This window comes from Podarcis bocagei, assembly GCF_964188305.1.
Source record: "Podarcis bocagei genome assembly, chromosome: 11".
Classification (NCBI taxonomy): domain Eukaryota; kingdom Metazoa; phylum Chordata; class Lepidosauria; order Squamata; family Lacertidae; genus Podarcis; species Podarcis bocagei.
The window spans coordinates 48,406,781-48,434,488 of record NC_138136.1 but is presented as its reverse complement, the minus strand read 5'-3'; the positions used below and the strand labels follow the sequence as shown (position 1 = coordinate 48,434,488).

General features: G+C 40.1%; 1 protein-coding gene across 2 annotated transcripts in view; it reads right to left on the bottom strand.

Annotated features, from left to right (window-relative positions):
- Window positions 1-1,008: 1,008 nt before the first annotated feature.
- Window positions 1,009-27,708, bottom strand: part of LMBRD2 (LMBR1 domain containing 2) — a 31,661-nt gene continuing 4,961 nt past the window's right edge. The window contains exons 2-18 of one of the 2 annotated variants that reach the window (XM_081212860.1): window positions 20,624-20,851; window positions 19,110-19,198; window positions 17,850-17,945; window positions 17,308-17,475; window positions 16,404-16,614; window positions 15,884-15,958; window positions 14,745-14,858; window positions 13,935-14,118; window positions 13,431-13,612; window positions 12,475-12,608; window positions 11,682-11,787; window positions 9,400-9,497; window positions 7,978-8,081; window positions 7,304-7,350; window positions 6,468-6,573; window positions 5,415-5,547; window positions 1,009-4,847 (exon numbers count right to left, since the gene is read on the bottom strand). In XM_081212860.1, coding sequence (XP_081068986.1) covers window positions 4,787-4,847; window positions 5,415-5,547; window positions 6,468-6,573; window positions 7,304-7,350; window positions 7,978-8,081; window positions 9,400-9,497; window positions 11,682-11,787; window positions 12,475-12,608; window positions 13,431-13,612; window positions 13,935-14,118; window positions 14,745-14,858; window positions 15,884-15,958; window positions 16,404-16,614; window positions 17,308-17,475; window positions 17,850-17,945; window positions 19,110-19,198; window positions 20,624-20,797 — 2,082 coding nt within the window. In that variant the 5' untranslated portion in view covers window positions 20,798-20,851 and the 3' untranslated portion in view covers window positions 1,009-4,786. The remainder of the gene's footprint in view (window positions 4,848-5,414; window positions 5,548-6,467; window positions 6,574-7,303; window positions 7,351-7,977; window positions 8,082-9,399; window positions 9,498-11,681; window positions 11,788-12,474; window positions 12,609-13,430; window positions 13,613-13,934; window positions 14,119-14,744; window positions 14,859-15,883; window positions 15,959-16,403; window positions 16,615-17,307; window positions 17,476-17,849; window positions 17,946-19,109; window positions 19,199-20,623; window positions 20,852-27,708) is intronic. The other variant, XM_081212861.1, reaches the window with a different exon arrangement.

Genomic DNA, 27,708 nt, shown 5'->3' with positions numbered 1-27,708 from the left:
CCATGCCATGCATAATTTTAAGTTTCAGTGGAATTCTGGAAAGCTTTTAGGTAACAAGTGACTAGTAGGTTGTTGTAGTAATAATAAAATATAATAATAATAATAATAATAATAATAATAATAATAATAATAATAATAATAATACTTTCATTTTTTAAAGTATTTAAATATTGAAGGAAATGTTAGCATGCGACTAGCAAAAAATAAAAATAAAAATTGATTATAGGTTGTCACCTGAATCACCTATTAACTTGATGGGAATCTTTACTCCCCTAAAACAATGCTTATTTCACCATTAGTTTGGCTCCCAAAATATACAGTAAGCAGTAAGAATGAACAGTGGCTGGTATTCAACGAAGTTTTACTCAGAGTAGACCTATTGAAATTACTGGCCTAAATTTAGTCACGTTCATTAATCTCAATGGGTCTACTGAGTAAAACATGAATACCACCCAATATTTGCCCGGTGATATTTTCAACACCCTTCAACTTGCAAGCATGCTAGAAGATATTCAGGTTACAAATGAGTACGGCTTGGCTCCCGAACAAATTGGTTCCCGAATGCAAACCCGGAAGTGTTTCAGTTTGCGAACGTTTTTCGGAAGCCGAATATCCCCTGCGGCTTCTGATTGAGTGTAGGAAGCTCCTGCAGCCCATCAGAAGCAGCACCTTGGTTTTCGAACGGTTTTGGGAGTCGAACGGACTTTCAGAATGGATTAAGTTCAAGAACCAAGGTACCACTGTATTCTTTTTTAAACAGGCAAATCAGCAATGTAGGTGGGGCTTAAGTTGAATCTATCAATACTATTTGGTTTATTAATAGAACTTTTTTTAATTAGGACAGTAAATACGTTCATTCTATTTCTTTTTTTAAGGAAAAAACAAAAAAAGTACATGGATCCTGATCATGAATACGACTCTCATTGCGACTTAAGACTATATGCTCTACTAATTTACTGAATTTTCTGGCATTTCACAATTACACAGCAAACACTGACAAGGGAAGCATGATGTAATAAAGTTAATTTTAATTTCAACCAATATACAGCATTACATTTTAATTTATTAAGATAGTGATTCATATATCCCTTGTTAGATATAAATAATTATACACTGGCAGCAAATATACATCTCACTGTTCATGACTCCAAATCCTGATGCTGTTTACATAGCAGTTATTCCTGTTCCCAATAGGAGAGCAACATGTACCTTAACCATGAATGAGGCATTAACAGGGAAATAAATCAGTGACAGTAGCAAAGACAAGTGTTGCATGATTGCAGAAGCTAAGAAAACTGTATTCTCGCTTATCTGAGTTGAAACAAGAAATCTAAAAATTCTTATAAATACATTAAGTGTAAGGTTCCAGAAAAATATTACAAGTTCAAAAAAAATTGGTCAGCATCACAAATATGTACACCACCACAGAATCTCAACACAGTAACATCCAAGTACCACTAGAATTTTTAGAAACTGTGACTTGAAAAACTACATTCCTGTGCATTATTCTGTTTGGTGGCCTGTTCTGCTACCACCAGTGTAGATAGAGAGCTCTAAGCAAAAGCAAGAATGTTTTCAAAACTTAGGTTTTGGTTTGAAGTTCCACAGCGGTGTATAAAGAGGAAGACACTAGAATCTTGGAAATATTTGCATCATGCAGTTTAAGTCTCAGGGACATCACCCAAGCAGCCTTAGCCTCACTCTGAAAGTGACCTCAGACACAATATCACGCCCCCCCCCAAGCCCCAGGCAGCTCCAGTGAGACACAGTGTGTTTCGCGATAATGTCAGTTCATCTCACTTGTATTGAAAATCATCCCATATCAACCAGTTTCAGCAGGACTTGCCCACCTTAAAGATCTCCAGTAAACCTCTGCTTACCTTCCAAAACATGAGAGGTAAACTACAATTTGGCATTTCACCCATCATCATCCAAATCAAGTACCAGGGAGCTTTCAGAAGTCTCAATGCATGTGTTTTCTTATAACAATGTTTTCATCAGTTGAAAGTTGAGTTGGGGAACCTGTGGCTCTCCAGATGTTGATGGGCCCCCAATCTGCATCAGCCCCAGGTAGCAGAGCTATTGCTCAGGGGTGAAGGGGCTTGTCCAGCAACACCTAGAGGGTTAAAGGCTTCACACCCTTGTTCCAAAGAAATGAACTATTGAAAACATGACATCTCTGGTGCAATATTTCACATATCCCCCACATCAGTTTGCTGATTAGAACTAGTTAACAACATCATTAAAAGTCCCAGCATTTTCAACACGTGAAAATCCTTTTTAATATCATAATCCATTATGTTTTCCATCAGTGTTTTGGAGAAATAAAACATTTAGGGCTTTTTATATTGAAAAAAATATAGCTTAAAAATATGTTCTGTGCCATGTTTAATGGATTATACGTACTTAGGATATATGAGGAGCCCACTGATTTTCAAAGAAGTGCATGCACTGGGATTCGGCATCAGACCATTTATTGGATTGAATTCCAACATTTATGAAAGTGAAATCACAGTTAATTGAAGGGACAGATAACATGCTTTCAACAGTCATTCACTTTCAACATATGCATTACTTAAATGACACTTCACTGAAGCTACTATGAATCACATTAACACTGATTTCGCGCACCGCCCCCCCCAAAAAACCCCTAAATCCTAAAATGCTTAACTAAAATGTTATGCGAGACATGGATAAATACCACTACTGTTCCCCCACCCCATTCCTTGTAACATCTGTGCATGACATCACATAGACGTGTCATGCCTTGTCCTCATGGCCAAGAGCCAATGATGCAAGGCAGGACTGTAGCAATGCACAGTATGAAATCACACATTCTTTGTTTAGGTATGAAGAAGGAGAGTCTACCCATGCCTACTAACATCTAGTTTAAGGATTGCAATCCTGCACAGTGTTAGGCTCCTTAAGTCCTATCAGAATCAATGGAATTTGAACAGCCTGTCTGCAGGATTACAGCCATGCTATTCAATATACAAAGCACTCAGATCCTTTGTGTTCCTAAAATACCCAAGGGTCTTGTAATAGGTTAAAAAGCTCCTCCTCATATATGAAACATGCTGATAAGAAAGAGTGGATATCTGTCCTCGTAGCTTTACAATATATGGTCATGGCCAACCATTAGCCTTCATTTTGAGAAAGCAAGCAAGTGCAGTCCTATATGTGTCTACTCAAAAAGTAAACCCTATTGGGTTCAAGGGGACTTACACCCAGGTGTCTTACGATACTGGCAAACATCCCTCAAAATGACATTTGCTGTTTATTTCCTCCAGCCCCATTTACAGTCGCAGATTTCCACCCAGCACTGATGAAGCCCGTTACGTAGCACATTCGCTGCCGTTTCCTGACAGACATTTCTGTTTGGAAAGAGGAAGCATTTATTCTTTTGCAGTGAAAATCTGCGCTGAGTGCAAAAAGCACATGTATCATGAAAATGTGGATTCCTTGTGAAAGGCAATAGAACTGGGTTGCCACCAGTGCTGTTCACTATTAAGGAATCTTACTCTGCAGAGAAGTTCACTTCTTCAAAAGGAAAGGTCCAGTTTCATACACTTCAAGAACTATTTGAACTATTTTATTTTTGAAGTGATGACTTTGCCTCCAGCAGAAATTAACACTTTGCACAGACAGAGCCACTAAGTGTGGTTTAGCTGAAATAGATTTTCATCTGCAGCTATTCTACATAAAATCTCTGTGGTATATTTTTTCCTCTTCATTAAGCATATGCCAGTATCTATGAATTTAAGTCAGTGCTAGTGAACATTTAAGATTCTGCTGGGTCTTTCCTATCATGCATGCTAATACCATTCAAATGCATATAAGGCTGACAGAAATCATTCTCGATTCAGATGGTTGATGCGCAGGCATTCCAGATGATGAAGGTATTTTGCAGAGATTTGCCCTTAAATCTCTCCAGCTTTTCCCAAACTTGAGGTGAAGGCCAGTCAATGATAGTCTATGACCTGACCAGAGTGGCTTCTTTAATCACGCCCATGGTTTGAATTGAAGGTAGGCCATGCAATTGCATCAAACTATGACTAAGTTGCACTTAGAATGACCCAGCTGCATTGCGATTTTTTTTTTAAAGGGCAACAGCCTTCTAAAAAAGAAAAGAAAAAGGGAACAAAGGAAAGGGGACAGAAAGAAAACCCAAATAACCTTCAACATGTAAGAATGGTAACTCCAGCTGAGCCCTACATTTGTTTATTTAAAACTGAATCTACAGTGATGATTGACAGACTGAGAATTATTTCCCTGATTCAATTGTAAAAGACCCAACAGAACGCCTTTATGTATCAGTGGCTGCCTACACACAAGTGAATCCAGCAGAGGATTCTAAGCAAAATCAACACAAGGTCTTCCAGTTCAGAGCAGATCATACCCAGAATAAGACTGACCCCCATTGGCTCACTGCCTAGCATCCCATTCCCACCCTCCAAATCCCTTCATTTTCCTCCCTTCTGGGTCACTCTCTCTGTTGCCATACTGCTCTCTACCTATGGCTCACAATTCCCATATTATGGGGAGGGACATTCAAGGAGTGGGCAGAGAAGATGGGCAAGGCACACCTGAGGTGGTTCCAGTTTCAGAAGCCAATGCTCTAGCCCAGCACATACTGGGCAATTAATTACACAAAGTGCATTTTTAAAGGGAGAAAGTTTCTCATTTCCCACATTCTGTTTTCTGTTTTGTAAAGTGAGGTCGTGTTGGTTGAAGAATGCATTACTGAAAGAACATTCACCACAGCAATGGATGCAAGACTGTTGGTTTAGACATCGTCAAATATTCTGCTTCGCGACATGGACAGGTATCTTCCACCAGGCTGGTACCTGTAGAGTATATAAAGAAACTATATGAAGAACCTGTGTTAAACAACTGTAACATATAAAATCTGAAAAGGAAGAACGAGCTATAATCTTAAAAAATTTATGCTCTAATTTTGCCTTATAAAAGATCCTAAATAAAAGTTAGAATATAATGATGGCTGGAGAGAAAGAATAAGATATTTATAGTTACGTGATCCCTTTGTGTTTATTGCTGATTGTATTTACAGTGGTGCCTCACAAGACGAAAATAATCCGTTCCGCGAGTCTCTTCGTCTAGCGTTTTTTTTGTCTTGCGAAGCAACCTTATTAGCGGATTAGCGCTATTAGCGGTTTAGTGGCTATTAAAGGCTTAGCGGCTTAGCGGCTAAAAGGCTATTAGCGGCTTAGAAAAAGGGGGGGAAGCAAAAAAAAAGGCAAGACTCGCAAGACTTTTTCGTCTTGCGAAGCAAGCCCATAGGGAAATTCGTCTAGCGAAGCAACGCAAAAACGGAAAACCCTTTCGTCTAGCGGGTTTTTCGTCTTGCGAGGCATTCGTCTTGCGGGGCATCACTGTATTGCTGAATTTCTCACCTTCCTGAATCGGAGTCAAGAGGATCTTCACCAACTGAGTCAGCATTAAAGTCCAGAGGTTCTGCATCCTGAAGAAGCTCAACTCTGTCCCTTTCATTCCTTCCATTTGATCTGGTGTACTTAGAAGCTACTGCTGAAAGAAGAAAAATATTTTTAAACAAACAAGCAAACACATAAATAAATGGTACTGTCAATACGCCATCAGGGTTTCCAAAGCTCAGAGCATATGGCTTTGAGGGGTTAAGAGCAGTTTTTTTCTCTTCTTCTTCAAATGAGAATGTGTATTTTCCAAAATCAGCACAGCATATCAACGGGCGTTAAGGCAGCACTCAGCACTGGTTCATAAACTTATTTAATTATTTTCAAAGTTGATTCCAAGTTGCTCATACTCTTAAGTCTCATCAAAATCTCTAGGAGGCAGACTAATCCATGTATAGCTGATGGCGGGACCAAAATACAGAAGACTAGCCATGATCCTCAGATAAGTAAAGAGGTGGTCAGGCCTGAACTAGCAGGTCACTCCTCACTTAAGAAAGAGAAGAGATCGCTTGGCAGGAGAGAGGTGTAAATGCTCTTGTCTCGGTTGCATGATGTTAATACAGAATGTACAAGCGAGGAAAAAAGCTAGCAGGCAAAGGCCCTATCTGGGCTAGCCATTGAAAGCAGTATCACACCACTTTAAACAGTCAAAGCTTCCCCCAAAAAACAGCGTTAACTATACTTTCCAGAGGTGCTGAGAGTTGTTAAGAGACCTCTATTTCCCTCATAGAGCAACAAATCTCAAAGTTCCCTGGGAAGAGGGAATTGTGGCTGGGGGGGGGCATAGAGGTCTCTTAATAACTCAGTACCCATTACAAACTCGTTACCTGGATTCCTTGGAGGAAGCTATGTTTGTTTAAAGTGCTAGGATGCTGGTTACACAATGGATAGTATAGATGCAGCCCAATTTACTGCAGTGCTGGAAAGTACCTAAATCTGAAATATAGAGGAGCACCATAATTCCAGTACTACTTCTGTTAAGCAAAAGCCATGGCAAACAAGATAAGCTCTTACATCTAGTTGTATTAGTCTCTGTGAAGCTAGACTCTTTTTGGTCTGCTTGAACATTTCTGTTTCTAGAAGAATCTTCACGGTTGTTCCCATAGCGTTCTTTCCACTCCTGGTTAAAAACAAACCAAACCAAACACATACAACAGATTGTATACATCCTCTAACACATGTAATAGCAGAATCATATTGTTTGACAATTATTCTTATTGCAATGATATTAAATCGCTCTCTCCAATCTTCAGAAAACTTTATAGATCTCCAGGATCCTTATAGGAGATTAGTGGAAAGACTGGCTGGCATAACTGAGGGGTAGACCTGCCTGCTACAAATCTAAAACCTTTCCTGTTCCTTAAGTAGGTCTGTGGTTGAACTCTGTGGGGCGCAACTTCAGCTGATAAAAAATAGCATCGCTTTGTTTTAAACCACAAAAGGTGAGCAACTGATGTTCTACACAGAATGCTAGTTTCCAATGTGCAGTAATAACCTAGTGCACTCCTAAATAATATAACTATACAAAGCTAGTCATGCCATCGAGGATAAGGCTACCTGTGACTATAAACCACAATGGCTATGTTCTACCTCCAGTGTCAGAGTCTGCACACTTCTAAACACCAGCTGATGGGGAGTGTCAATTGGAGAGAGTACTGTTGCACTCCGGTCCTGCTTGCAGGCTTTCCATGGACATCTGTTTGGCCACTGTGAGAACTAGGCAGGACACTGGCCTGATCCATCAGGGCTCTTAGGTTTTTAAGTTTAACTCTGCACATAATTGTACTGTGTTTAAATTCTGACACTGTCTCTTACTGACTAGGGAAAAATAATGAGCTGTTCATATATACCCTTCTCCTGTTTTCACCATCTTCCTGTCTTTGCCGTTTTCTTTTTTCTAAAGAGAGAGAAAATACTTTCATTTACTTTTTATTCCTCAGTAAATTTAATCTGAACTTGTACTTTTCTCTTTACTTATTTCTATGGATTCATATGAACTTACAGAATTTCAAACAACAATGGTGGTTTTTGCTGTTTTTTCACTTTAACAGTGAAAAAAGACAATCAGAGAAATGGGGTGTGGGGAGAAAACACAAACTTTTATAAAATTCACTTTTTCCTAAACTGCACTTAACGCTTCATATGGTCCTGCACCTTTGAGTTCCAGTGCACAATATACTCATTTTTCCATTAATGCATTATCAGCCTGTCTTCCTTCCCCGACTAACAAAATTAGATAATTCAATCATGCACAAAATGTTTCAAATTTGCAGTAGCCCTGAAAAGTCATTGGTTTATCTTTCTTTTTGCCCAATTTTGAAAGAAGCTTGCAGAGGTGCATATATAGTATTAGGTTACATTCCTAACCTCACTTGTGTGGGAGTAAACTTTACTAAATTCAGTAGGACTCACTTCTGAGTTGACATGGTTAGGACAGTGGTAATAGCTTCCGTCTATTTCCCTACAGTCACTTACAACAGTTTAAAAAAATTAAAAACCATAAAATATTTCTTCTTTTTTTTACCTCTTCTTATTAACTCTTTTCCTTCATCAATTAGGTCCGAAGTCATCTCATTGTCTCCCATGAACTGCTGGAATCCCAAAAGATTCAAACATCGAGTTCCTAAACTGATAAAAGGAGGGGGGAAAGTTCTTTCCATTGCCAAAAAATAAAAGCATAGACAACAGCCGCAAGGTGAGGTGTGACCTACTGCCTTTTGGGGGGTTTGACCTCAATCCTAGGGTGAGATTGGAAGGCAGCTGAGCTTATGACTTCCCTTTCCTGACCCCTCCTCTGCTCTCTCAGCCAGAAAAAGAATAATATAATGAATGAAGGGGGGCACTCCTATGTTCACATAAATGTAAATCCATTAGATGATCCTTGGGGTTCCTTCCAACTCCACAATTCTAAAAAATGTGATTTGGGAAATGTGACCCCACAACTGTTTCTCACTTCTAAAGCAGAAATGAACATAAATTAAGTGAACATATATGGCACATGTGGGGAAACTGTGGGGTTATGGGGGGAAAATCTGAAGTCCAGTTGAATATAAAAAAATGAAAGGTGAGATTCTTTAAAATCCTTAAAATACATTTTATGCTGAAGTGTATGTACCAAGAACCATCATCAACTTATGAATACCAACAATAGAATATAACTGCTTGAGTCACAATTCGTAAAATATGGGAGAAGACACCAGTTATGGGGTGGGTAGAGTATAGTAAAAGTAAAGGTAAAGGGACCCCTGACCATTAGGTCCAGTCGTGACCGACTCTGGGGTTGCGGCGCTCATCTCGCTTTATTGGCTGAGGGAGCCGGCGTACAACTTCCGGGTCATGTGGCCAGCATGACTAAGCCGCTTCTGGCGAACCAGAGCAGCGCATGGAAACGCCATTTACCTTCCCGCCGGAGAGGTACCTATTTATCTACTTGCACTTTGACATGCTTTCAAACTGCTAGGTTGGCAGGAGCAGGGACCGAGCAACGGGAGCTCACCCCATCACAGGGATTCGAACTGCCGACCTTCTGATCGGCAAGTCCTAGGCTCTGTGGTTTAACCCACAGTGCCACCCACGTTGGGTAGAGTCTAGCTTGCTCTATGGTACAAATTCATTCTGGTCACTTATTACCTGACTATGAGCTTGTCTTGCATCCCATCTTTTTCTACCCACGCTAACTCAAGAGGCTTACTCTGCTGGTAAACACTAAGCCTGCTATCATAAACGAACTTAACTGGAAGCAGTGTTACAAAAACAAAGGAAGCATGGGTGACTAAGCACTTGAAGGTTGATGCTAACAAAGAAGGTTGGTATTTCTATTACTGTGCAAGGATGGCATCTGTTTTCCCAACCTTTTTGGAAACACCCAAATATACGGGTGAAGGAACAGACTAGCTATTTCAAATATCCCAGCAAACAAAATAAATCTGAATTACTTGTTACTTACCTAAAGTAAGTAGCAACACAAAGAATGACAACCAGCATGGGATAATAGATATAAAATCCGTCTGCAATGAAGGACAACACTTTCATGGATCCCATAATCTGGAAGGCAAAAAGCAACAGTGGTTTAATATGGCGATTTTGATCCCCACTCAGGTGTTTTCTTACTGCAACTTTTAGGCATTAGAACTTATATTGTACTAATATACATCATGCCTATATTCCAATCTTCATATGAAAATCACAGGAAAGGTTACCCTTCAAATTATATCCACAGCCAACAAAAGCAAACAAAGCAGTAACAAAATCAGTAATTAAAACCCCAGATTGCCACTGTAATTAGAGCTATGGAAGGCTAACGAAAATCCTTCAAAGGCTTGGGCTAACAGGTATGTTTTTTTACTTGGCGCAACAGTGCTAAATACTGGTACCTGTTGTGCAATTCCATAATTGGGACATTGTAGTACTACTGGCAGCTACTTACCAAAGAACAAAACTGGATTATAATTTCCCACAGATGACAACCAGCAAGGTTGTTGGTTTTATGGTCTACCTCTTCATAAGCTTGTACCAATACAATCAACTGGAATGGGAGGTCTGATGCCCATTTTAAATACACCAACTCAAAGTACTATTTTTTAAAAATATATTTTTTTATTAAAGATTTCTTGGTTTGCAAGTGTGTGCAATGTCTCTTTTTTCAAATTACATTTTCTACAGGTCAGTTTAGTTTGTTGAGACATTAGTGTTACATTAGGAAGAAAAGGACGGAAGAGGTGGAGGGGGCCATGGTGGGCGATTAACTTTTTTAAACAGATAGCTTTTAGATGCAGATCTAACAACTTGCTCTGTGCTACCACCTGCTGGCAGAAAAGTGGCATGTTCCGTTTCCATGGCAGTCCCGATGCAGTTCAAGGAGCTGCTGCTAACTACTCAATGCCTCAAATAGGTGGGGGCTGCATATTTCATTGCAATGACCTTGATCTGCTGCAAGTGCCATTTCATTATTCAGTTTAGTCTCAAGCTGTGTACAACAAAGGTGCACAGAGGGGTGCTTTTGGTAGTTACCGTCAAACCACAGAACTCTAGAACTAGAATACATTCTTTTGTGGGGGCTGACCTTCAGCAGGAAGGATAAGCCGTCATGCAGCCATTTTGCACATAGTATTTTATTGCACTGGTTTTTATTAAGAATGGGCAGGCTAGAAATCTATGATTATGCTAGATGCCTAATTAAATACAACAAAAAGGGGTAGAGCAATCCAAATCATTGCACTGGACTTGGTGTTTGTGTTTATGTTTATAGGCATTCCTCCACCCAACTCTGCTGGCCTCTTGCCAGCCACTACCAATGGAGTGATGCCAGCATCACTTTGCTAATAAAGGGCTCTCTCTTATGCTCTCCAGGACAGGTGTGCCACTGGGAGATCCCTTCAGGTGGCATTCCAGAGGTGGGGAGTGACTGAGCTAGCTCAGGATCTATTCAGCTGCCTTTGTGTGGTAAGATCTGAGTGGAATACTGCACCAGCTCCTGGCTGGTGCAGAGATCATCCTCCCACTGCCCCATATTTCATTCTGCTACTACGTACAGCAGGGCTGTGGGTATGGTCCTGCTGCTCTAAAAACCCCCACAAGTCATTGGCTGGGCTTTGGATTGTAGCTGTAAGTTCTTCCCAGTTAATTCAGTGGAAGAATTGGGCCTCTTCTATTGAGATTAATGGGATTTAAGAGCTTCACCGTGGATGGATGTAATATTATGTAATGTAACGTAATATGTCAGTTACTGCTAGTAGAAACAATGTCCAGCGTAGAGGTACACATATTTGAACTAAAGAAGAGCTTCTATCTGGTATAAAGCAGCCAAAAGAGAAGTCAGATAAAACCATAGCTGTCAACTTTTCCCTTTTCTTGCAAGGAATCCTATTCAGAATAAGGGGATTTCCCTTTAAAAAAGGGAAACATTGACAGCTATGGATAAAACCCAACAAAGTTGAAATCTTGAGCTGAAATCAACAATATCCAATTGCAGCATTCTTCTTGTGCAATGGACTTCCATGTGCACAAAAGGAATTTTCCAAGCTTCTTCCCAGTGGGGAGACCTTCCAGAGCAGGATGGGTGTGTGTGCAGGAGGCAGGAAAGGACAGACAGAACATCACTTCCGGAAAGTTGGCTCTTACCCAATGAAACTTTCATTTTTGGCAAAACACTTTCAACTTTGATCTGTGAACCTCATTTAACATCTACTGTTGAAACGCATTACAGCAAGACATATTCTGTTTACTTACAGATGTATATGCAGTTGGCTGTTCTAAACTCTTTGCAATTGTTGAATCCATATGAGTCAAGCCCAAGAAATTCAGACACAGTGGAGGAGTCAAACGGCAAAACAGCCTGCAGGAAAAGAGTTGGCAATTCTGAAGCAGTTTTCTCCTGTATTTGGCATCTCCATCTTCCTTCCACATTACTAAGATCTTATCAACCAACCACATGCTAACTATCAAAACATCTAGGAGCTGTATCTATATTTTTCATGTATGCCTATTGCATGTTTTGAGCACTCTTTGTCATAGATTTCAATGCTTAGTAGTAAACAAAATAGCCAATATTTGTATCTGTTCAACATGCAATTGTCACCAACTATCAGCATTCATATATTGGGGTGGGAATCTACTTGGTTAGTTGGCCTGATGTCTAATTGAGGTCAGGACACTCATTTTCCTTTCCATGGAACTTTATGGATCCTGGTGATCAGCTGATTGGCAGTCCCTGCAAATCTTGCTTTTAGCAGGAAGCTGTGTCTTCACCTGCCTCACATCTGACATCATACATGACATCAAGTGTAGGACAGGTGGGTGTGGCTTGATGGTATCATTGGCTAAATGGCAAGGCCTGGCAGACCTAATTAGGCTAATGGACAAGAGACTTCCCAACACTGATATATTGTATTTGAGGTGAATCAAGGAAGATAGTGTTCTCTGGATGTACCTGGGTTATGAACTAAGTATGTTATAGTGTAATTTTTGCATTGCCTCACCTCTATTTAAAGCTATCCAAGGAATACATTAATTAACTACTCACATGCCACTGAAAAGCAAACTATATGCATCCGTCTGATGGTGAGAAGCTAAGTAGTAATAGTTGAATACACGGATCCTGAAGACAGTAGAGTAAACACAGATACTGAGGAAAAAGATGGTCAAGAAACAAGCCATCTGCAAAACAGACAAAGATTACATTCACAGTTAAGTAAGTATAAACTGCTTTGTTAGCTGCTTTATAAACTGATCATGCATACTTTATACAAAGGGTTATAGCATGAGAACAGACTATGCAAATGCAAAGGTGCAAATAACACTGTTTGTATGATGCACAAAACAAGGGCCGACTTATTCATACTTCTACAGACATATCTTGGATCCCAAACTCCCTAGAACTTGGAAATTTTGGGTCACGAATGCCACAAACCTGGAAGTGATTGTTCCGATTTGCGAACATTTTTTTGGAACCCGAACATCCAACTGGGCTTCTGGAGCTTCCTGCAGCCAATCAGAAGCTACGATTTGGTTTTCGAACATTTTGGAAGTTGAACGGACTTCCGGAACGGATTCCGTTTGACTTCCAGGGTACAACTGCACATTTCTCTGCAAGGTCACAAGTCACTGTACTTGATTGCATGGAGAAAAGTTAGTGAGAATAAGCCTGTACCATGGGATCAGCTGCCAATCAGATGCATGACCATTCTACTTTTTCCCCCTGACAGAAATAGCTGTGGGATCACCATGTACAGACATTTCCTCACTTACATGGGGGTAACATTCCTGTACCACACATATACACGAAATCGTGTATTGTGAGGAACACCATCTGAAAAGCCAATCTCCACCCACAAATATCCCCCGAACTCCACCACAATTGCTCCCTCCAAATGTCCTTTCTCAAACTCCAACTCTAAAACGATCAGAAGATACAAGCATTTAAGAAACAAGCAAATTACTCTAGAAGTCCCAAATGTCATTAAGAGTTGATAAACTGACCTCTATGTAGAAATAGTTGTAATTCTTCTCTGCCAGTTTTATGAAGACTGCAAACAGAGACAGAACTGGTCTTGTGCTGAAGAACGTACATTCCGACCATACGACAATGATAGAAAATGTGGCCAAAATAATTGCAAGGATTCTGTGAAACCATGGCCTCAGCAGACACTCCCAGTACCACTCTGGAAAAATATGCATGATTACTGAATAAGTTATTAAACGAGGAAATAGCAAGGGAAGGAAACATAAAAATCATTTCAAAGCAGCTCATTTCCTCTAACAGCCGCTGTAGAAATGAATAACTACTATTATGATGAGAAAGAGGACTTTAAATTGGGTACAGGATGAACAGACATCCTTTTCTTCCGCAGCCTATTATAACTGCTTGTGCATGCGCTGCTGGCACAGGTTGGAATGATCTGGGCAGTGTGCTGTGATGGACTTTAGTTTTTTCTATTTGTTTTCTAGCATTTTGTATCCTATAATATGCAGAACAACACTTACCAACAGTTGGTGTATAAAGATACCGGGCAATCTTGTTTTCAGGTTCTTGAGATGGAAAAGTATGAACAAACTGATGAGTTGCACTGGTTTCATTTTTTGCCACATCCTCCAGGTAAAAGGCTTGCTCTAAAAGAATTCTCCACTGGACCTGCGTACGACGATGCCTTTGAACAGAATAAATTACCTACGGAAACAAAAACAACATTCAAATTATTTACAGCAATAGTTCCAGGGTGGCGGTAGAGAGATAAATAAACAGAACAAATAGCTCAAATATTCCACCAAATGAGGAAAGTACTCCTTCCTTAAAAATGCAATTTTATTATTATTCTATTGCCTTACTCATATATCTCAAAGTGCTGTACAACACACACACACACACACACACACACACACACACACTAATGCACACACCAAACTAAAACTGAAAACAGTTTCCCATGCACAGCAATGTCTATGGCCACCAGTTATGTCTTATGAATTCACAGTCCAAAGTTGCAAAGTAGAATTTGTGACATGCCATTAAACGCACAGGGACTTCTCTTTCACTGTAATTTTTTTTTTGATTTATTAGTCTTTGATTAATTTTCTACTGCCTCCCCTGCAGCACAAGTTTTTGCAACCGCACTGGGAATATTTTTTAAAAAATCAATTATTGGTTCAGCTGCACACCAGCTCTATTAGAAAAACAAACTCTTTTGGAATGAGTATACAAACCACGTTAGTTGACTTCAGATGTCTGCACATGTGGATTCACCTAGAAATGGAATAGCTCTACATAAATTTAATACACTTAAGCTATCTTGTTACCTGCTTATGAAGTTTAGCCAGGTTTTTCTCTGTAGGATAAGTATTGGGCCTTTCTTCAAAGTCTTCATAGTCATCCATGTTCCTACCCATTCTTTCCTGATACTCAACAGGGCACTGAAATGAAAAGATAATAGTCTCAGCACATATTAACAGCACTACACATCATCACAGCAAAGCTAGCCTGAAACCCTCATAAGTAGCAGCTGAAAGGACACTCGCCTCCTTCCTTTTTCTAGGCCAAGACTTTCCAGCCAGAAAGAGAGTAGGGGTTGCCTCTCATCTTCTCCTCCTGACCCTCTAAAATGGCAGCAGGAGCCAGAATAGCTCCCTGTTGAAAAGAGTGTGTTATAGGATAGCACCATTTAAGCCAGAGAAATTTCTGTGATGAGTGCTGCAGCACTCTTCTTGGCTGCAAGTGTTTGCTGCTGAGACGGGGTAGTAACTGGTAACAGCGATGCAACAGCTTTTTTGTGATTTGATTTTTGCTGCAAAAGCTGTTGGGAGGGGGACAGAATATTAAATCAATAAATGGAAAAACTCTACTTTCCATTCTTCCACACATTTTCCATTTATTGCTGCTTCTAGGGGGCGCTGTGGGTTAAACCACAGAGCCTAGGACTTGCTGATCAGAAGATCGGTGGTTCAAATCCCCGCGATGGGGTGAGCTCCCATTGCTCGGTCCCTGCTCCTGCCCACCTAGTGGTCGAAAGCACGTCAAAGTGCAAGTAGATAAATAGGTACCACTCCGGCGGGAAGGTAAACGGTGTTTCCGTGCGCTGCTCTGGTTTGCCAGAAGCGGCTTAGTCATGTTGGCCACATGACCCGGAAGCTGTACACCGGCTCCCTCGGCCAATAAAGTGAGATGAGCACCGCAACCCCAGAGCCGGCCACCACTGGACCTAACGGTCAGGGGTCCCTTTACCTTTACCTTTACCGCTGCTTCTGCACCGTGATTGATTGATTGATTTAGGACAGACCCCAGCCAGTCAAGCTGACAATGTCATGGCATAAGGGAAAGAGGAGGGAGCAAACTCCTTGCCCAGGCAACTAGGCTGACAAGCCTTGCCATGCTGAGTGGTATTTTCATGACCCATGACAAAACGTGATATTCAATAATATTGCAAAGATCAATTTGTTACCTTTTTTAATATTGTGTCCACACATTTTCTCAAAGGGTGGTTGTATTTGAAGCTTTCATTAACTTTGCGAACCTCCTGTTTAAGAGAGAGACCAGAAACACTATTTAAAAGTATAAGGTATAGTTGAGTCCCCGCCCCCACTTTCAATTCATGTGCAATTCAGCAAGATGCAACGCTGCTAAAGTTAAAAATATTTTCAAAAATAAGATTGCAGTAGGACTTCTATCAAACTGCCAGCAATGCATTCTTATTTATGACTTCATTTCATCCTGGTGGTAAAAAGTGGTGGAAAAATGGTGGAGAAGGAGATGGGCAGGGGGACACACAACTTGGCCGCTTTTGGCTTATGAAACAAACTGGAATATCAAACCATCGGTGAGCAGGGAATTCCCCTTGCATAAGCAAAGCATAGGATATAATCTGAGATAATTTGTGACTTTTTTGCTCTAATGTACCGTAATTTCCAAAGCAAATGAGGGTCTTAACTACCATCCACACTTAGGTTGCAGAATTAACTTGCCTCCATTATATCCTCCAAGTTTTCTTCTGCGTCTGCCTTCTCAGTCATCAGTTTAGCAGCCTTGAAATAAGTCTTCATAAGAAGGTAACCTTTCTTTGCTCCATTCCAGTGAGAGCGTGGAATTTCAACCAGGCCATACCCTAACAGCAGCACCAAAAGGAAAAGGCCCCAGGTGTTGGCAGCAGCTATTCCAATTGTCTGAAGTTGACTCCTAACATAGAAATAAGTACTAATGATCTTTATGCAAACAAAGCTCACTCATATATTTAAAAATAGAAATTCGCTCTCTCCCCTTTATTTTTTAATTTAGATAAACATTTCTTTTGCAGATGACCCTCATTATGTGTGAAGCATTAAATCAGAGATGGGGACCCTTTTGCCCACTAGGCCTACCATAACTGTTGATCTGTGAGGCAGTTTCCCACCAGCTGTGTCCACCTGCTCCACACTTGAACTTTAATAATAATAATAATAATACCCCACTCATGTCATATGTAAGGCCACGGACTTAGAGGAACAATTAGGAGCCTTATAATGTGTTTCTGAGTCTTCTTTTGTGTCTAGCTTGCATTTGGCTCCCTTTGAATTTGGCAAACATGATTAGAGCTCCTGAGTGGAGTTGATCCCTGCTGAAAACAGAGCATGCTGTCAGCACTGAAATGAAATTTCAGGGGCAAGGGGAGTGACAAAACTTTGGCGAGGCCCAAATTAGCTTTTGGTTCCCAGTCTGACAATTTCTGAAAAAATCCAATTTTATGAAAATACTATATGTATTTCACTATATGTGACATAAAATATGTCCTCTAAATATAACCCCATAACCTAGATTTAAACCAACTGTGTACTAAAACAAAATCCTCAATATATAAAGATCTGAAGTATAAAAGTGTATGGCAAATCTTACCATTGCAGGTTGAACTTTGGATTTATAGCCACATATATTAAGAATGCTCCAAATATCAGAAGGTATGTCCCATAGTAGATTGCATTTTCAATTAGTGCTGTTTTAATCTTTCCAGTAATGGAAAAGCCTCCTGACCTAGCATATGACTGCATAAAGGGTAACAGAATCCTAGAAACAAACAACAAAATTAATGAACAAAACCATTTCATTTTACCTATCTACTATTCATTTGTTAGCATAACATGTATGAAACAAAACATAACTGTAGGCCTTGGAAAAACAGTGGCTATAACATCTGAAATCTCATGGACTACATCTCCCATCTGCCCCAGCCAGCATGGTTAGGGGTGTTGAGAGCTATAGTCCAGCAACATCTGCAGGGCACTATATTGGCTAACCCTGGATTAAAGTAACCAAAAGTTCTACATGAATGGTCAGCCACCAAGTACTACATATTAAACAATACTAAACAAAATGTTTTTCCTTTGAATGTATTCATTTGATCTGTTTCAAATATTCCAGAAGTTTCTCCAGTTCCTTACCATGTTAAGAACTGTGATGTCCAGTATACCACCCGCCAAAATATTGGCATAATTCCATCAGGAATATAACTCCATGGTTTGAAACATTCATGTTTTCTGTAAAGAAAAAAAGGCAGATTTACGTATAACAAAGAAGAAAGCATCATTTTTTTCTCCTAAAGTCATGTTTAGTTGTTACAAAAAAAGATTATGTTATTGCAAAGTAACATTAATTATTTTGTTCAGAAAATCACAAATTAGTCAGAAACAGAACACTGTGATATTCAGAAATCCATGCTGCTTTGTTTTTTTAAAAAACCCAGAAACAACAATCATAGAAGCCTTTTTAAAAAGGCCGAAGTAATTCACATAATGGGCACTATTTAAAAGTCATGAAAGCAATACATGCAAATTAAATTGATTTCTCTGAGTCAAGCTGAAGCTCAGAATAACACCTCGGCTATAATTATTCCATCATCACACATGAATGCAAATTTCCACCCTTCTCAATATGGGTTATACATCATAACTTGTGGATTACTCAGGCTTTACAATGATTCTTTAACTTCAATCTTCTTCCTAAAATGCATGCCTATCATGTGTCATACGGCAGAGGAGGAATCAGAGAAGAAATTTGGTTCACAGTGATCCAGTGCCTACTCTGGCTTCCCACAGGTTTGCAGGAAATCTTACTGGTCAACTAAACCTACAAGCAACTGATGTCAACGAGCTTCAATGTGCCAAAGGCTTTGCAGGCTATAAAGACTGCCTTCCCCCCACTATATATCCCATCATAATCATTAAGAATGGCATTTTGCTGCCTAGATCTCTTAGGTGCAGAGCATTTTTAGTAGCTACTCCACAAACTATAAACTGACTCTTCCTAGAGGGACACCAAGATAATCTTAGGCATTTGTGAAATGCTATGTGATATCTTTCCACTTTAGGATGTGGTAGTTAGGAAATAAGCCAGGGGAAGAGGGAAGGAATACTCTGACTAAACGTTCCCACCCCCCACCCAAATTTTCCAGTTAGAGCAGTACTTGAAATAATACAACTTCTAAAGCACAACCAAATTTTAAAATGCATAGAAACCTTTTAAAATGAGAGGTTTACCCTTTTCTCATTTGTATATTGATGACGACTTTCAGTGCCCATGCCACACAGAAACTGAACTTTAGAAAAGAGTAGATCTTTTACTTGTTTCATAAAGTAACTAAGGCATTTTCTAGTCACAGAAGAGAAGTAGTTTAAGATTGCTGTGCATAAGAACATAAGTACCTTGGAGCAGGAGTAGTGTGTGAAACATTACTGGTGGTACTTTCAGGTGGACTAGAATTCAGATTAACCTTGCATCGATTGTATATAGTCTAGAGGACAACAACAAAAAAAGAGTCAGCCATTAGAGAAAAGTGCAATGATATTTCTGGGGGGAAGGGTTATAAAGAAGTCTGCTAATTTAGTTGCATATTTAAATCTAATACAGGCAACTCCCCATTAATGCATGCTCTATTTGCACGTGACTGTGCACACATGCAGTGTCGGGATCCCGGAAACATCTTGGAGAGGAGTCCTAGCTTGTAAGAAGACTTTTCCCAGAGGACATCCTCTTCAGGCTATGGGGAGGGTCTTCTCACAAGAAGGCTTCCCCACCTAACTGCTGACATGTGCGGTAGCGCAGCAGCAGTTGCTTCCCCACCGATCAACTGTGTGAGAGCCACAATGTCCATCCGCTCACACGCAAGAGCCAGGAGGACAGGGTGGCTCTCACACAGCTGATGGGTGGTGAAGGTTCTTCCCCACTCATCAGCTGAGCTGATACAGGCAACTCCCCATTTTACATGACTTCACATATGAACATGGGGGTTCGGAATGTAACCTCAATGTAAATAGGGAGTCACCTGTACTCATTTTCACCATAAGGTCAAATAAATTAGCTTTACTTACAATGAACCATTTCCAGGTATTTATTTTGCGGCCATGTATTAGCATAGAACAGGCAAGGGCAAACTCGGCCCTCCAGATGTTTTGAGACTACAATTCCCATCATCCCTGACCACTGGTCCTGTTAGCTAGGGATGATGGGAGTTGTAGTCCCAAAATATCTGGAGGGCTGAGTTTGCCTATGCCTGGCATAGAAGGAATCCACTGATCAGAGCAGCAGAGCATGGGTCTGCATGTCCAGATCTGGTCCTGTTTACTGTGGATCATAACCATCAGCAGTCATGCTCATGGTGGGGAAGCTTCCTACATGCAAGCAACTTGTCAGAATGGGGAGGGCCTCAAGATGGGTCAAGGCCTTACTATAGGCCATGAGTGGCATTTCTAGGAACAAGAGAGCAGCTGTGCTCCTCTAGTGCTAGTTCAAATTAGTCCTGGCAAAAAGAGGGTAATGAACACTGCTGGAGAGCTTCAAAGAGGTAGGGCTGGGGAAAGCTGGGGAATTGTGCCTCATTTTAACCACTGTAACCTTTGTTGCATAACAGCTACAAAAGGGCTGGGGGGCTGTAAATACCAACGATCAAAATGGAGCCAAGCTGAAATTTCATTTTAGACAAGAGCAATGGCATATAGTGGATGTCCAAATCCTCACTCACTCTTTATTTTTAATTGTTTCCAATATTGCCTGCTGACAAAGGATAATTTTGAAAATCAAAGCTTTTATGCAACTTGATACAACTTTTTAGAAGTATCAGTACTGCCCACTTAATAAAATCTGCCACTCCTACCTAGAACACTTTATGCATAATAATCAACTTTCATACAAAGTGGGGAAATAAAATGAAATGCCTTACCGTTGTGACATCCAAAGGCAATATAAATACTATGAGAAAACAGAGGTGCCAAGCAAGTAGGGTAGCTACAATCACAAGCTTGTGCTGTTTTTTGAAGTCTCCATACCGATGTAGTATGATTAATGCCAGAAAGAAGACAACTACTATCTCAATGCCCAAAGCTGCACCACTCATTATTGTCCGTTGACTCCAACCAGGTTGTATAGCTCATCTATAATAATGTCATAGCTATAATAAAAACAAACAACGTTTAATTAAGTTCTCTGGTCGACGATTTGCAATAAACATCCTGGCTGCATTCAGATCACAACTTGGATTAATAGATATGAATTAACCATATGGCCATGCATGCAGTTACTTTGCTACTCCCTTCACACAAACAAACATGGAAGTCTCCCGTTACCTATAAGTTCCCTGTTTTATCAGAACCAGAAAATGATGATTAACAGCTTTAGATATTAAGTCAACTGCAAACCATGGCTTAATGTCCTGGCTTGTTCTGTACCAGTTAATCATCACTGTGTGCACCCACCACAAAATACAGGTCTACTTTGAATCCTAGCTATATTGTAACATTTCAGATGAAATGCTAAGGAAATAAAGAGCAGATGACCATAAATACATCAAAGTACCCAAAAACCCTTTGCAGTCAGTTGATTTCATTGTTTGCCTAGTATTTAGTTTTGGACCACAATCTAAAGTGCTTTTTTTTTTTTAGGCTTAACTCATAGCTCTTGCCAATTTGACTTTCGGATGTGTATGATTGTGCTCTTAATCTGCATCTTGGCTGTTAATTCTCCCCCACGCTGCTTTACAGCACTTTTTTTTTTTTATAATAATTTTTATTGCGTTTTTTCCAAATTACAGATAGAAAAGAAAGAACATAAACAGTAAAAAGAAAGAAAAAGACAGAGAATCTCAACCATTTCATCAACTTATTTCAGAATTCTATCGGACTTCCCCACATCTCCCGCATAATGCATTCTTAACAATAAAATTTATCAGCAAATTATAACCTTGTTTCCTGTGTTTCTTTTTAACTTTCAATTGCAGTTTAAGTTTAAATCTCTTGTTTTCCATTTACTCTTAAAATATAGCATATTGTCATTTTTACCCATTTAAACCTTAATTCTTTCATAAAAATTATCCAATTTCTTATATAAACCACTTTTGTTGCTGGGGCTAACATTCCAAATCATACGGCGTCTTAAGGTTCATATAACTTATAATACTTTTGCAAATAGTCCTTAATTTTTTTCCAATCCTCCTCCATAGCTTCTTCTCCCAGATCTCGGATCCTTGCAGTCATCTCGGCTAGTTCCATGTAGTTCATCAGTTGCGTCTGCCAGTCCTCCAGTGTGGGCAAATCTTGAGTCTTCCAATGCTTAGCGATAAGAATCCTTGCTGCAGTAGTAGCGTACATGAAAAGAGTTCTATCCTTCTTTAACACCTTCTGGCCGACAATGCCCAGGAGGAATGCCTCCGGTTTCTTAGGGAAAGTGTATTTAAACACCTTTTTTAACTCGTTATATATCATTTCCCAGAAGGCCTTCACTCTTGGGCAGGTCCACCAGAGGTGAAAGAATGTCCCTTCAGCCTCCTTACATTTCCAGCATTTATTATCGGACAAATGGTAAATCTTAGCAAGCTTGACTGGGGTCATGTACCACCTGTATACCATTTTCATAATGTTTTCTTTCAAGGCATTACATGCCGTAAACTTCATACCGGTGGTCCATAACCTTTCCCAGTCCTCAGACATGATGTTATAACCAATGTCCTGAGCCCATTTTATCATGGCTGATTTAACTGTCTCGTCCTGTGTGTTCCATTTAAGCAGCAAGTTATACATTCTCGATAATAGCTTGGTCTTTGGTTCTAACAATTCTGTCTCAAGTTTCGATTTTTCCACCTGGAATCCTGTTTTTTTATCTAGCTTAAAAACCTCATTAATTTGGGCATAATGAAACCAATCTTGCACCTTACCCTTTAACCTTTCAAAGCTCTGCAACCTCCAGTTGTCTCCAATGTTCTCTATTATTTCCCAATATTTTGGCCAACCGGCCTCCATATTGGGTTTTTTCCGAGCCTTGGCCTCTATTGGTGATACCCACCTCGGAGTTTTGCTTTCTAATAAGTCTTTGTATTTTTTCCAGACCATAAATATTGCTCTCCTGACAATATGGTTTTTAAACATTCCATGTGTTTTTGCCTTGTCATACCACAAATACGCATGCCAACCTAACGAGTTATTAAAGCCTTCCAGATCCAGGACATCAGTGTTTTCCAACAAAATCCAATCTCTCAACCAGCAGAAGGCTGCAGCTTCGTAATATATCCTTAAGTCCGGCAGGGCAAATCCCCCTCTCTCCTTTGCATCAGTTAGTATTTTAAACTTTATTCGGGGCTTTTTGCCCTGCCAGACAAATTTAGAGATATCCTTCTGCCACTTTCCAAAACATTCCACTCTGTCCACAATCTGTAAGGCCTGAAACAAAAACAACATCTTTGGCAAAACGTTCATTTTTATAGCTGCAATTCGGCCTAACAAGGATAACTTCAGTCTTGACCAAATTTCTAAATCTTTTTTAACTTCTAACCAGCATTTCTCGTAATTATCTTTAAATAGGTTCAGGTTCTTGGAAGAGAGATTAACCCCCAGGTATTTCACTTTTTTAACAATGTTTAGTTCTGTTTCCTTCTGAAACTCTTCTGTTTCAGTAGCTGTCAAATTTTTCCCTAACACCTTAGTTTTTTGTTTGTTCAACTTGAAACCCGCCACCCGACCAAATTTCTGTATCAGTTCTAAAACTCTTTTTGTACTAGATTCTGGCTCCTGTAATGTTAAAACCAAGTCATCTGCAAATGCTTTCAGTTTATATTGTTTCACTCCGACCCGTATTCCTTGTACCTGCCGATCCTTCCTTATCATGTTCAGCAAAACCTCCAGGACTGAAATAAACAATAAAGGGGACAGGGGGCACCCCTGGCGTGTTCCTTTTTCAATCTGAAGTTCTTCTGTCACCACATTGTTCACTATCAACTTAGCTTTTTGTTCGGAATAGATTGCTTCTATTCCGTTCTCAAACCCCCTTCCCACTCCCATCCCTTCCAAGTTTCTCTTCATAAATTTCCAAGAAATATTGTCAAAGGCTTTCTCCGCATCAATAAAAATTAACACTGCTTTAGTGTTAATGTTTGTTTGTAAAAGTTCCAGAATATCAATAATGTTCCTGGTGTTATCAAACAAATGTCTACCAGGGAGAAAGCCTGCTTGGTCCTTATGAATTACTTCATTTAAAACCTTTTTAAATCTATTTGCCAAAATGTCTGCAAATATTTTGTAATCCACGTTCAGGAGTGAGATGGGACGGTAATTCTTAAGTTGAGTCTTTTCAGTTTCCACTTTAGGTATCAGAGTGATGAATGCTTCTTTCCACGTATCTGGTGCCCTCCCTCCCCCCATAATCTGGTTGCAAACCTCCACTAATGGTTGTGTCAAGTAGTCCTTTAACATCCTGTAGTACTTGGAGGTAAGTCCATCAGGGCCTGGGGATTTGCCTAACTGCATGTTCTGTATGGCAACCTCAATTTCCTGTTGTGTTATTTTACAATTCAAGATTGATCTCTTCTCTTGAGATAATTCTGGTAGGCCATTTTCTTTCAGAAATTGTTCTATCTCAGCCACTTCCTCAGGCCCTTGGGTGTACAGTTTTTTGAAATATTTCTGGAAGCACTTTCTAATTTCTCCTGGTTTCTGAATATTTTTTCCTTCCACTTCTAGATTGGTAACATAGTTTAATTTTTGTCTCTTTTTCAACTGCCAAGCTAACAGCTTCCCACATTTATTCGCAGATTCAAAAGATCTTTGGTTCATTTGTTTAATTTTCCATTCCACTTCTTGGTTGATCAGTTTCATATATTGTGACTGGTGAAATTTAATTTCTCTTAAAGTCTCTTTTGATTTTGGATTCAGTCTTAATTTTTTCTCTCCGGCTGTTATCTTCTCTAATATCTTATCCTTTTTCCCATTCCAAAGTTTTTTCTTGATCGTATTTTGTTGTATCAGAAACCCTCTCATAACAGCTTTACTTGCGTCCCAGATTATTCTTTTTTCCACCGAGGTGTTGAGGTTAATTTCAAAGTAGTCCTTTAAAGTTTTTTGGGCCTTCTTTACAATCTCTTGATCTCTTAGCAGGTTGTCATTCATTTTCCATCTGAAGGAATCGGCAGTAGTAAATCTCATTTCTATTTTCATAGCGTTATGGTCGGAGCATGTCTTTGGGCAGATTTCTACTCTTGTGGTCTTAGGTGCCAGACCTCTAGTTGTCCAGATTTGGTCGATTCTTGTCCATGACAGATGGGCCTCAGAAAAGAAAGTTCCTTCTTTACCTAGGGGGTTTCTCGTCCTCCATAGATCAATCAAATCCATATTGTCAGTTAGTTCGAAAAAAGTCTTTGGTAGTCTTCCATCTTTGGTCAGGTTCTGGTTCTGTGACTTATCCATATAGGTAGAGACCACCCCATTCATGTCTCCCATCATAATGATGTTAGAATAGTCCAGATAATCCAGTAATGTCTCATGAAGCTTCTTGTAGAATTCTGATTTCCCCTCATTTGGTGCGTAAATTCCTAATATCAAAACTTTTTCTCCTTGGATTTGTATTTCAATTGCCAGGATTCTTCCTTGTTCATCTTTAAACAAAAATTTTGGTGATAAATTCTCTTTTGCATAGATCACCACTCCTCTCTTTTTAACTCTGTCTGATGAGATAAATTCTTGGCCTAGTCTTTTGTTTATTAACACTTTCCTGTGAAGCCTGGTCACGTGGGTTTCTTGCAGACAGATTATATCCAAATGTTCCTTCTTCAAAATATGAAAAATCCTTTTGCGTTTCTCCGGGGAATTCGCGCCATTAATGTTCCAACTATACAGCTGTAGAGACATCCTGTATTAATCTGTTGTTGCTCTTTATGGGGTGTCTTCTTTCTTGTCTAAATCCGAGGGTGCTGGCACTTTCCCAGACTCAGGTAGAGGCCAAGGACCTGCTATTCCCTTCTGCAGGTCTTCTCCGTGGTCGTGCAGAAACTTCTGGCTATCCTCTTTCGTTTTGATTTTAATCTTCTTTCCTGTGTAGTTGAATGATAGGCCTTGTGGAAACTCCCACCTGTAGGGTATTCCGTTGCTTCTCAAAAGCCCAGCTAGGTCAGTGTAGTTTGATCTGAGATCCAGTAGTTGTTTAGGAATATCCTTGTAAATTTGAGCTCTTCTGTCCTGGATCTCAAGTGCTTTATTAAAATGTAGGTCAAGTAGTTTGTCTCTCTCTTGCTTGGTCCTTAAAATGATCAAACAGTCTCTAGGCCTGTCCTTCCTGGCAACTCTTCCCAGTCTGAATGCAGTTGTTATTTTAAAATCTGTATCTTCTTCTATACCCCAGAATTTAGAAAATTCTGCTGTCAAAAAGCCAGTCAAGTCCTCTTTCTCAATCTCTGGGATAGAGCGTAATCTCAAATTATTTTCCCTGTTTCTCAGTTCCACCATAGACAGGTAGGCCTGCTGGTCGCTGACGTGTTTATAAAGCGGCCTTACTTCTCCTTTCAATTCATCCGCTTTCTGAATTGCTTGGCCTGCTTTTTCATTCGCAGCCTCGGCCAATTTCCGATTTTCAGATGTAGCGTCCTTTAAACTCCCAATATCTTGTGAGTGCTTAGCCACCTGTTCAGAAAGTTTAGTAATTGAGGATGTAGCTAGGTCAATTTTAGCAGTTTGGTCGTCAACCTTTTTGTTCAAAATTGCAAATTGTTGTAGCATTTCCTCTAAAAGAGTTCCAGATCCCCCTGCTGCCATATCCTCAGTTGTTGGCTGTTCAGCTTCCTTAGATGGAGCTGTTGCTGAGGATACAGCTCCCTGTAAAACAGCAGGGACTGAAGATCTGCGAGCCTGGGAAATCAGAGTTGTTTGTACTAATTGGCCTTTTCCTGCTTTCGACGCAGCTCTTGTTTTCGGTGGACCACTCATCCCACACCTGCCTTTGGATTCAAGGTCAAACAGTCAAATGTTCCATGAGAAAGACAGGCCTCAAAGTAGATAACCAAGCCACAGAGAGTCAAAACAAAGTTGGTTCTCAGGAATTTGTAAATCCCAAACTCCACTAGAGGGAGTGTTGTTACAGTTCAGGAAAGAAGGAAGAAGGTTCAGTCGCCATTAAAGTTCCTGCAGTTAAGTAAATTAACAGTAGTCCTCAAAGAAAACTTTTTTTCCACTGGCAAAGCCCTTTCAATATTGTCCCAATAGTTTATCTGAAGATGCAAGATACAGTTATTTAATTGTATCCACCAATGATGCCTCTATGTATCCGTTTCAACTTTGTATTTGTATCCACAAAGAAGCTTTTTACCCCCTGCAAGCCCGGGACTGGGGTTTTTAAAGTTTTAAAAGTCCAGTAAGGGAGAGGATCCTCAAGTAAAATCAACACAGTAACAGATAGAAAAGTAAAAGCTTGCCTTTCCCTTCAGTTACCAACTCCACCAGACGCATGAAGCTTCCCGTCTTTAAATCCCTTTTCACTGCTTCCAGCTTGTCAGTTCCTTTGCCTTTGATCTCTAAGCACTACCGGGAGACGGACTTCCTTTTTCTCGTCTCCCGCTTTCAGCCAAATTTTTACTTTGTAGTCCCGAAATTAATACTCTTCCTACTCACGAGTAGATGATTTAGAATCCAATTCTTAAGGAAGAAAGGTCGGCGCTCATCAGCAACAGCCGCGCGGCTTCACTCCCGCAGAAAGAGCGATGAATCCACAGCACCGCTTCCCCTCCGCGCTTCCGGACCCCCTTACGGGGACCCTTCTTCGTTTTGGGGGTCGCTCTAGGTGCCCGCCGGATCCCACGGCCACGAGCTCGTTCTGCTCGTGGTTTATCTTAATGGGTCGTCGCTTTGCCGCAGCGAACGACCCTTTTCTGCGGAGCCCCTCTTCGCAGCGCAAAGAGGACCGCCATTACTTATTTCGCGCCGCCTCCGGAAGTCTCTGCTTTACAGCACTTTAATTTGATTTCAAGTCACTTACATTATGATGAAACAGTAACAA